Source organism: Alosa sapidissima, chromosome 19 (genome assembly GCF_018492685.1).
Source record: "Alosa sapidissima isolate fAloSap1 chromosome 19, fAloSap1.pri, whole genome shotgun sequence".
NCBI lineage: Eukaryota > Metazoa > Chordata > Actinopteri > Clupeiformes > Clupeidae > Alosa > Alosa sapidissima.
In genome coordinates, this window is record NC_055975.1 from 3,503,478 (window position 1) to 3,515,511 (window position 12,034).

Here is a 12,034-nt window from a genome sequence, read left to right on the forward strand (position 1 = left end):
TTGAATATCTGTTAGCGTCTCCCCCCCCGCCTTCAAATATACTGTTGCACCTTGGGAATAGTACGGTTTGAAATTAGACCACCCCTTTATGTCTCCATCTGGGAACACATAGATTTATGCAGGATACATATTTATAAATAAATACAGAGTGGTGTGAGGGGGAGAGAGAGGGAGGAAAAGCAGCGTGCTGTTGCTGGAGATGAAAATAGATGCTCTGTTGGTATTTTTAGCACTGACTACTCTGTAGGGAGTTAAACCGAAGCTACAGTACAGTGGGCCTTGAGGGCATTGGTGTCTTAATCATTTCCTGTTCTTCTTTCCTCACTTACAGAGCCTCACAACTTCATGTTGGTGAAGTTTATCATGTGAAAATGGAGCGTACCTGCCAGATGAGATGTAATGTTCAAAGCCAGAATGCCTACTAGGTGAGATATGTTGTTCAATTACACTCAGTGACATTTAAACTTAAAGATACAAGCCCTGATAGGTCCGTACTGGTACCCTGACTTGCTTTTAACTTTTCACAATTTGTTCTGCTTGTTCATGCTCAGACCAGTTCAAGGTTAAAGGGAATTATTCTTGACCAATTCAAGACCAATACTGAAAGCAATGCCTATGCAGGGCACATACTATGGCGTTCAGGTCAGACCAAGATGCTCATATATTTAAATTTATATTTAAAGGATGAAATACCTAATTTGGAAAAATGTAACATCTTTATAACATGCAGTAGTCTACAGTATATCCAACTGGCTATGCCTTCTTGACTTGAAAAGAAATGGGGTGAAGGCTTTCATCAAGCCTCTCTACTTCATACATATGTAAGTACACAAATTATGTATAGGTACTGTGTGGCAACATGCAACGATTTCCTTTAAAATGTAAGAAGCGTGGCTCTACCTCTGATAGCTTGTGCGATCGGTAATGGGATTTTCCACACTGGAGAAGCTGAGCGGCCAGGTTGCAGTCCTTGCGGTACAGCCCCTACGGGAGAGAGGAGTCACCTTTAGGTGTAAGAGAATTGTGCTCTCTGAAGAAAACACCCCTGTAATGATGATCATGTTTCCAGGTCTGCGGTGCAGAATAATTTGAAATAAAATGTTGTTAATAAAAAAGCTACATACATACAGTATGTCTATGTGCAAATGAACATTTTTTGTAGAAAGATTAAACAAGCTAAATTATTAACATGTTCACAAAAATAATCAATAATTGGAAACTTCACAATCAATCAATAATTGGAAACTTCAATTCTCTCAAATTTAGACACCCAATTGCAGCAAAATATGATTTTGTATCGAGAAAATGCCCTTATGGAACTTGAATGTAAGGACTGCAAGCTTTCTCTTCACCAATCTTTTTTAATCTGGCTTTTGCAGAGAAACAAAGTTTACTGCTCTGTCTTGAGCTTGGGCTGTCTCACGGGATGACTGGGGGAAGAAGAAGACTACATCAAAACAACAAAGCTGTCAAAGACCAGGCTGAATCAATCAGTGCAAAAAATGAAAAAGTGCTTGTTCTTCCTCATCAAGCTTCTAGGGGCATCATGGTCGTCAGTAATCACCACATCTTGCCATTCTCCTCACTAGTGCTGATATGGATCTCATTAAATGGGCGCCCCCGTAAAGTCAACCCTGTCTAATAAGCCTCTTCAGCCTCTAAGAATCTAGCTAAACTTGACACCCCTCTCACTGGCTCAAAGGACAACATTTGACGGGTAATTGTGCTCTGTTTCACAGTGATCTCTTGTGAAACATCTGATTTGGGCCTCTTTTATCTTCACCACAGAATTAGATCCTTGACATTTTTGCAGACTTCATGCAGAGACCTTGTCTCTGGATATAATATTTTGACATTAGCTATGTGTTTCCCCATGGATTGCGTGAATGGATGTTGGCATTGCTAGCCTCCTGCAGTACCAATTGAGAAAATGAACTCAGCTCACCAGCAGCGGCAGATTGGGAAACTGTACCTTGTCTATAGAGTAACTGAGTGACAGTGTGCTTGATTTTCTGACATCAGAAAATCTATTTTTTTAAATCACAGACATTTTCAACTCTACTCTCATAATTCACCCACAGCACATCGCTTGAATCACTCCTTGCATCTCAATTTCAAACAACTCAACTTCTAAACTCAAGGGTGTCCCTTTCAAGAAAGTTATGCATGGAGAAGTGGGCCCCTGAAAACCCTTTCTCGGCACGAAAAGCTTTTCTTAGCCCTGGAAGGTCACGGGCTGACCCCAATAATCTCTGAAGGCCCCGATGGGGATTTTAGGCATTAGTTGCGGCGTAGAGGTCTCTCTCAGCTGGGAATGCCGCTGCAATAGAAAGGCTTGCATTCCCTCTTCCTCGCAGAGAGGGAAACCAAGTGAGGGAGATAGAAGGATAGAAAGCAATGAAGGAAGACAGAAGGAAAGAAACAAACAAGACAGAAATCAGACTGAAAGTAAGGAAGGACAAATGGAAAGTGGAAGGGAGAGTATAAGGTATGGAAAGCCAGAGGGACAGACCGAACGATGCAGAGGGAGGCTGAGAGAGGGTTGTCTGAATTGCAGACTTTCCCATTCCCATTTTAATTTAGCCAAGTGTCAACCAGTGGTGTGCGGATGAATTCACAAGTGGCCCACACTTGCCCAATGTTGTAAGTCAACCCGCAACTCAAAATGATACCGGACCCACTTAATTCCAAAAGGTGTGCTTTTGGTGAATGTAGCCTTAATTTTAAATTTAGTTTTCAAAAGAATTGATCTTGAAAAGAATTAGCCTTTTAAGTTTATCTAAGATGTGGGCTATATGAAATGTTGGGCTGCTATTGTCTGATGTTGTCCTCTGTTGATTTATGAATGAACAAAAATGTGGCACCTGCAGGCGCAGTCTGCTCCCTGATGCTGTCTTCCAGCTCCATCCAGCTTTCCAGTAAGCACTGGCGCATGCCAGTTACAAAAAATTTTACTATACAAGCCGCTTAACACGCAGTGTATCCTTATTGAGCTATGTAAAACTTCCACATAAACAGGAACAGAAAGCCCCCCTTAATCACGTCAGCCTCCCTGTAAGGTTAAGTGTCAGCCTTATTTTACTGAGCGACTTGTCAGTCTTGCAAAGCAGCACACTTATTGTTCTTCTTAAGTTTTCTTATTAAGTTCTTCTTAAGTTTTCTTATTCCTGTAAGCCCGATTTTTGGCCAGCTCCTGCTCCAAGACCTTTTGAGATATCGCCACCGGTCCAACTCTGGAACGTCCGGCCGGAACCGGTGTAGTGTGGAAATTGAAAATGATGTCACTGACCCATGTCATTCTTCTGCCATATTGGATTGAATAGAAAGCGAAACTAAAGTTTCACAGGTCACAAATTTGGTCCGAGCTTCACAAAACTTGACGTACATGATCCTTGGACCAAGCCTCACAAAAGTTACAGAAAGGATTTTTGATTTTCAGAAGTGTTTGCCCGTCACAGCCAAACGAAATCGGCGGCGAAGCTCCGAAACAGGAAGTTGTCCATATCTCAGGAACACTGTCACTTATCGATACCAAATTTATGTATATGAACTCGGGACTCCAATTTGAGGGTGCATAAGCTAAAAAAAAAGACAATATTCCAAAAGTTTCCAGCATTTGGCAAACCCCCCACCTGTATTTGGTAACTCCCCTTTCACCTTCGCAGTTGCACTTCTATCACAATGCCTTCCAAGTATGCACAATGTCTCTGGGCAGCCACAATGTCTCCGGGCAACCTTGCCCAATCATGAAATCCTTGCTCTGCCATGGGATAGTATGGAGTTACTAACTGAAATGGCAAGGAAAACATTAGCTATTTATTGCTGACGTAGTTATTATGACCGCCGCGCAGCGAAGCGGCGGTCATATAGGTTTAGTCAGATTTTTTTTTTTTTTTCTTTTTTTTCTTTTTCGCATGCCCAAATTTCCGTCAATGAGTCCCAGGACACTGAAAGACCGGGGTACACGAAACTTGGTGGGCATGTAACCCCACATGGATAGCATGGAACCATCGTTTTTCGTTTTGATCTGTAACCCCCCCGCTTGACTGGACCCCCCGAAAGGAGGGTAGGGCAGACACAGTTTTCTGTGAATATCTCGAAAACCGTGGGGTTTAGGAGGACCTTTTTTTTTTTGTATGTTGATCTCAATGGGCCATGTCAACCCATTCCATAACCACTCATTTCATGTATAGCGCCACCTAGTTAAACACAAAAAAGTAAAAATTAGGTGTTGTAATTGAATGTATCTGTGACCTAACATAGTCAAAACTGCACGAAATTGGAAGTGTATGATCATTATGAAACCCTCTGTATGCACGCCAAGTTTTGTGGAATTCCGTTCATGGGGGGGCCACACAATAAATTAATTTATGTTACTATACACCAACTGGCCTGTAGGTGGCCGGAGACAGTTTTCTGTGAATATCTCGAGAACCGTAGGGCCTAGGAGGTCCATCTTTTTTATATATGTTGGTCTTAAGGGGGCATGTCAACCCATCCCATTACCACTTATTTCATGTATAGCGCCACCTAGTTAAAAATTTAAAAGCAAACAATTTGGTGTTTTCATCACAATATCTCTGGCTGACAAGGTCAAAACTGCACGAAATTAAAAGTGTAGGATCATTATGACACCCTCCGAATGCATGCCAAGTTTTGTGTACTTTCGTTCATGGGGGGCCTTACAATAAAATAATTTATGTGTACATTTAGTGACGTACACCAACAAGGATTCCCGGGACACTGAAAGACCGGGGTACACGAAACTTGGTGGGCATGTACCCCCACATGGATTGCATGGAACCGTCATTTTTCGTTTTGATCTGTAGCCCCCCCGCTGGACTGGACCCCCCGAAAGGAGGGTAGGGCAGACACAGTTCTCTGTGAATATCTTGAGAACTGTAGGACCTAGGATGACCATTTTTTTCCGTATGTTTGCCTCCAGGGGTCATGTTAACCCATTTCATGTGCACACATGTGCACAAACAGATACACACACACACACACACATACATTCACAGTAATGTCACAGGCACAAACACAAGCACGCACGCACACACACACACGCGCGCGCACACACACACACACACACACACACACACACACATAACATAAACATAACACAAACAATCAAGAATTTCTCAGAATTATAAACAGGCAAGATGGAGGTGGGGTTGTATAAAATTAATTTTACATGTGAAATCTATGAACTAATCATGTTTTGGTACTTGTTGTCTAGCAGATACCAGTGAGAATTGAGTGTGGATAATGCAATTTAGTGAGACAGTTAGAATCATATAGGCCTTTCAGCGTGATTTCTTTTTGTGGAAAAAATGTGCTGGACTGGGCGGCGGTCATATTTTGTACCGCTCTGCGGTACATCTAGTTTTCACATTGACGGTATTCAAATTTTTTTTTTTTTATTATTATTAAATGTCATGATGGGAGAGTATTATTATGACCGCCGCGCAGCGAAGCGGCGGTCATATAGGTTTAGTCAGATTTTTTTCTTTTTTTTTTTTTTTTCTTTTTCGCATGCCCAAATTTCCGTCAATGATTCCCGGGACACTGAAAGACCGGGGTACACGAAACTTGGTGGGCATGTAACCCCACATGGATAGCATGGAACCATCGTTTTTCGTTTTGACCTGTAGCCCCCCCGCTGGACTGGACCCCCCGAAAGGAGGGTAGGGCAGACACAGTTCTCTGTGAATCTTTTATGGTATGTTGGTCTCAAGGGCCCACATCAACCTGGCTCATAATCACTCATTTGTGATTTGCCCCCCCCGGTAAAAAATGAAAATCAGTAGGATTAAAAGAAAGCCAAAATAAATATTCATCATCATCATCATGGCTGCATTTTCAGTATTGGCGAGAAGTAGTCGTTTGTCCACTAGATGGCGCATCGTTGCAGTGAGACGTAATTTTGTTGGAAGTTAAAAGTAGGTTGGAAAAAACAATGGACGCTTCATACAAGGACTGTAATTTACCGCAGCGAACATCTAATAAGGATAGGACGATGTTCACATGAAGTGTAATTCCCATTTCTTCTTGAAGCCGAAATAAATCTGAGGATGTTTATCGGACATGCTTGGTTTTTACTGCAGGTACGTTAATCTTGTAATATCAATAAGGACCTAGGTAATGTTACCGTTAGCGTTGGTTGAGTGATGGAGGCATTTGATTTATTGCATTTGTAGAAAACTATAAATGCGGTTATACCAAGCAAATGTATAGCAGCACTGTTTGTAACTTTCGACTGTCATTTATTGCACGTGCTACAAAATCATTCTGTGCAATGGAAGATTTACCAACGTACACCGGTCTGATACAGTTTTGCCTATACATGCGTGAGACTGAGACGCCTGTTTATTTTGTTTTAAGTGCGTGCAGGGTGTGAGAGGGGAATCGATGTGCTTTGATTACAGCTTGGTAGTTGTAGTCTGTGAAATTAAAAAGCACGTGTGTGTGAAGTATCCAAACAATGACACCTATATTTCATTATGGCTGCTTTAGCAAAACACCTTAAGCTACTGTGTAGTGGGTCCCATTTAGAAGTGGCTACTTCATTCGCGCTTTCCTTGACTCATGGAGCTGCGTGAATGTTATTACAACTTTTCGCCACGATATGACAGTTTAAGTCCGCTTGATACTGTAAGGCGTAAGCCATTGGTTTCCAAAGGAGATTTTATTTGTGTCGCCAGCATAGCCTATTGACAATTTATGTTGTAAATAGGCCTACCTTATAATCCTACCTGTAGCTTAGGGAAGCTAACAGCTTTCTATTAGGATCTAGTTTGTTAGTTACCGTTTTGTCATAACTCCCTGATGCATTTTTGCATTTAGAATAGCCAGAGCGTGTATATCTCAATCGGAAAATTAAACAATATCGGGTGCCTATGGACTAGGCTGGGTGAACCCAGCCTGATCTGCCCGCTATTTATTTTTTGATTTCTTAAAAGATTGAGCTTGGTCTGATGAAAGCCAGACTAGCCATGGACCTCAGTTAAACAATGCAAGGGAACATGAATCAGCCTATATTTGCACTAACAATAACGGACACAAGCTCTTCAACTTTGGCCCGTTAAAATGTGTATGAACAGTCTAGCGACGCATTTCATCAAGGCCCATTTGCACCACTGGTTAGATGTAAAACAGCATTTCGTTTCAGACTAGGCTACTGTTACTTAATTTGTGCATTAACAATAACGTTTCAGACTACTGTTACTTAATTTGTGCATTGACAATAAAGTATTACATGAACTAAAGATGACTAAAATCTTATGTAGAAGAAGAAACATTCACAAAAAATCCATCCATCCAAAAATGACCTTTGTTTTTGATAGCTGTTGAAAACGGCATGGAACTGACAGAGATGTTTTTGTTTAAAAATACATAAAAAATAAATAACATTATGCTGATACCTTTTGCTTTTGAGGTGTAAGTGACCTTTCATCAATCCAGTTGCAATGGATGAACTGTGATGAACTGCCCTACTTGTGATTGTTTAGAGATTTTAAAGGTTTTATAACAATTCTACATCTTCTTTGGCTATTCTACAATCTATTCACCTTTTCAGCACCAGTAGGGTACTTCCTGTGCAGCCGCACACACACACTCAGGCATGCCAAACAAGCATACACAAAAGTTTCAAGAGTGGGGGATGGAGTAAAATATGGAGACAAATTGAAGTGTGATTTATTTTCGCGGAACGGATGTACAGGACTGAGCGGCGGTCATATTTTGTACCGCTGTGCGGTACATCTAGTTTTTTGATTTCTGAAAAGATTGAGCTTGGTCTGATGAAAGCCAGACTAGCCATGGACCTCAGTTAAACAATGCAAGGGAACATGAATCAGCCTATATTTACACGAACAATAACGGACAAAAGCTCTTCAACTTTGGCCCGTTAAAATGTGTATGAACAGTCTAGCGACGCATTTCATCAAGGCCCATTTGGACATGTCAGTTATTTGCACCACTGGTTAGATGTAAAACAGCATTTCGTTTCAGACTAGGCTACTGTTACTTAATTTGTGCATTAACAATAACGTTTCAGACTACTGTTACTTAATTTGTGCATTGACAATAAAGTATTACATGAACTAAAGATGACACAAATCTTATGTAGAAGAAGAAACATTCACAAAAAATCCATCCATCCAAAAATGACCTTTGTTTTTGATAGCTGTTGAAAACGGCATGGAACTGACAGAGATGTTTTTGTTTATAAATACATAAAAAATAAATAAATAAATAACATTATGCTGATACCTTTTGCTTTTCCCAAATACAATGTAGCCTACAGGTGTAAGTGACCTTTCATCAATCCAGTTGCAATGGATGAACTGTGATGAACTGCCCTACTTGTGATTGTTTAGAGATTTTAAAGGTTTTATAACAATGCTACATCTTCTTTGGCTATTCTACAATCTATTCACCTTTTCAGCACCAGTAGGCTACTTTCTGTGCAGCCGCACACACACACTCAGGCATGCCAAACAAGCATACACAAAAGTTTCAAGAGTGGGGGATGGAGTAAAATATGGAGACAAATTGAAGTGTGATTTATTTTCGCGGAACGGATGTACAGGACTGAGCGGCGGTCATATTTTGTACCGCTATGCGGTACATCTAGTTAAAAATGTTACAAGTATGCAAATTCATATGTTTACGGGCATTTAGGTTTTACTGTGTTGTTTTGTTGTAAAGACATGCAAGGCATTCTGGGCCGTAATGAACAGTGGTCGGCAGCACTCCATAGGCTACATATTAATATGAATAGGTGTTTCTGTAAACCTAGGGACAATAAACAGCTATCTCTGTTACAAAAACGAGCTGGTAATTGCTCATTGAAGAGGGAACTATAATAAAATATTGAAAGAATAAGCAAGCAATGTCACGTTAATGTTAAATAGCCTACATCTGAACGCTAGGTGGCAACGTTGTATTACATTTCACTAGTGTACTTGAAATACGGTGTGAGCTTCACAAGTAAGGAAGGTGCAAATATCATGTAATTTATCATGGGAAATTATTGGAAATGTTATTTCTTGTTTATTCTAATTGCAAACCACACACATCCATTCGGAATCACACGTACCGGTACACATTTAATACTGAAAGACTCTCATTTCGTTTATAGTATAGTATAGTATAGTATAGTGTATATACTTTTTTGAATTTGGTCTCTGCATTTAACCCAATCGGTGAATTAGTGAAACACAAACAGCACACAGTGAGGTGAAGCACACACTAATCCCGGCACAGTGAGCTGCCTGCTTCAACGGCGGCGCTCAGGGAGCAGTGAGGGGTTAGGTGCCTTGCTCAAGGGCACTTCAGCCGCGGCCCACTGGTCGGGGCTCGAACCGGCAACCCTCCGGTTACAAGTCCAGAGTGCTAACCAGTGGGTTAGCACGGCCGCCCCCAGTTTATTTGATGTTGCCTAGCAACGCAGCCTTCAGAGCAAAGATTCTAGAACAGGGCTTCAGAGAGACACGTTTTGAGTTTGTGGCCAAGAACCTAAAATATCGGTTTCCATGTGTATGTGCTGGATGGTGTGCGTCCTTTATGAAAGTAAGTGTTTTATACAGTTAACGTTACAGACATAATGAGTCATGTTGTAGTGGTCAACATAAATGTGCCCCTTCTGTTATTAGAATGCTAAGCGGAGAAGCTATGGGAGAAGCATGCTAAGCAGAGATTTAGTATCATTAATTTCTTGTGTGGCTAGCTATAGGGAGTAGATGTATGTTGCTAATTGGGATTGTAATTGCCATGGTCATTTGATATGAGATGCTTGCACTCGTAACTTCGTCACTTGTAACTTTAGGACTGCTATTTTTTTTACTAACAGTAATTCACGAAGCACTTTAGCCCTAAAGGTAGCACCTAAGTCTGTGACAGCTTAAAAGGACTCTTAACACAATGTTTTGAAATGGGTCTACTATTGTCTACAGGAGCTTCCAATCGCGAGGGAACTTGCATTGTAGGCATAACTAAAGGATGCAATAACACCACCAACAACCAGAACTAGCCTACTCATTGTCAACATGTACATTAAATGTAACGTTTCATGTGAATCAAATGAAAATGTTTTCTTTGCAAACGTAGGCATAGGCATATGGTGACAGATTAATTTAATGCTGCTGCTGTGTGAATCACGGTCAGCGCGAAAGAAGTGGCCACTTCTTAATGGGACCCACTGTATGGAAGTGGGCTAAGTAAAATAGAGATGTTTCAAATAAGATAAGGTTAATCAGAATTCTACGATATGCCCGCTTGACAACGGCAGAGATAGAACTGGCCTTTGGCCATACCATCCATTTAGAACGATTGGCCTTCATAGCAACCAAAGATCTGAGCTGTGTTGCAATGTGAGGCACAGTATAGAAAGGTGATGAAATATACAGAGACAGGTCAAAAAATATAGTGCAATGTAGACAGTAGTATACAGTTGATTTACAGACGGTGGTTTAGAGTAATATGAAGTATTCCTTTATTCTGAGATACATCTGAGATGGTCTACATCAATAGGCTCTCAAAACAACCCCAGGCTCACAAAACAATCCCAAACAGACATAAGGTCTTTATAGAGCAAATCCATATAGATTATTTGTCAAATAAACCAGTAAAACATAATTTGTGGGATGGAATATATAACATTCACACTCATAGCTCATATTTTTTAAAATAAATCAGTGAAAAATTATCCTGACAAACAAGCAGCTTTTTAATGCCTTGCTCATATTTCATAATTTCAATTCCTCTGTAGGTTACCTGATATCCCAGTTTGAGAGGCGCAAGACGTGACATTATTTATTTTTGCAGCCAATCACTGCTGTCATTTTATTTTATTGATTTGATCTGTCATAGAAGCTAAATTCAGGCAGGCCCAAAGGTAAAATTCAACCCGCAAGCCAATAGTTGAATAGCCCTCTCCTAGAGCTTTTGAGGTATTGCCACTGCTCCAACACTGAATGCCTGGATCAAGCCAGGTTCAGCATAGCGTATGCCACTGTCTGCTCACGTTGGTGACCGGACCAGGGCAAGCACACTTTCACAGTTCCCGCCGGAAATGCAGTCTAGTTAGGTCTTGTGCCAACATTGCATTTACCAAGGCCTAGTCTAAAACAAGCTGTTCCTGTGGGTGCTGTCATCTTAAAGCTGTAGTTGGCAAGATGTTTTGATCATATTCACTGAAACCGACACTATGCCCTGACAGAACAACATAAATCAGCAGGTTTTTGAAAGAAAAAAAAACGCACTTCTACCAGAGCAGGGCTGTGTGAGATCTGACTGTCAATCACAGTCTGGTGCAGTCTGGTGCGCACTGACGAGCACAAACTCGATGAAAGGGTGCTCGGTGGTAGTGGAGGAGGGGCATGAGAGTTGTAAACATTCAAAACGTTGTCCCCTAAATCTGTCAGACTTGCCAACTGCAGCTTTAAATACTTCCCATACTCTGTTTTTCTTAGAGATGTGCCTTTTTATTTCCTGTCTGCAGCTTCTCTGCCATCTCCATTATCCTATCACACAGATAGCCTATGTGGCAAGCTCATGTTGCATCTTAGCGCACAATTAAAGTCATTTAGCCAATGATGTCTTTGAAAAATAATTATGAGTTAAATATTGATGCTAGCCTTCCCATGATTTTCTACATATATGTATATATTTATTTTATTTTAACTGACCAGCCAGCAAATATCATTAAAAATATAAGATGGTGACAGGTGACCTCAGGCTCAATTTGGATCAACCCACGCATCACTGGTATCAACGCACTCAGTCTGTCTAAAATTACATTTATGGGAAAGACAACTGTTTCCTGAGGTGAGGTATTAATGATATTAAGGGGGCAGTAATTTGAATCTATTCACAGCACTTCTTTGGGTGAGATCATTGACTCCCATGGATTTGCCTACAGTATCTTGCTATGCAGATGATACTCAAGTTTACTTGTCTCTCCCACCTGATGACTCTACTGTTACTGATGGGATTTCTGCATATCCAAAATAGGGTTTCCAGCTAATAC

General features: G+C 40.8%; 2 protein-coding genes across 8 annotated transcripts in view; one reads left to right on the plus strand and one right to left on the minus strand.

Annotated features, from left to right (window-relative positions):
• wdr25 (WD repeat domain 25) overlaps positions 1–3,355 on the plus strand; it is a 39,067-nt gene extending 35,712 nt beyond the window's left edge. For 2 of the 7 annotated variants that reach the window (XR_006025378.1, XR_006025381.1), the window contains 2 exons: positions 332–425; positions 552–3,355. The gene's annotated coding sequence lies outside the window, so the exon portion shown is untranslated. Of the gene's footprint in view, positions 1–331 lie in introns of all 7 variants that reach the window. The other 5 variants (XR_006025377.1, XM_042071963.1, XR_006025379.1 and 2 more) reach the window with 4 other exon arrangements.
• LOC121692918 (brain-enriched guanylate kinase-associated protein) overlaps positions 1–12,034 on the minus strand; it is a 63,227-nt gene that overhangs the window by 4,506 nt on the left and 46,687 nt on the right. Inside the window, 1 exon segment of the mRNA XM_042071962.1 lies at positions 901–984. Within this exon segment, the coding sequence (XP_041927896.1) occupies positions 901–984 (84 nt within the window).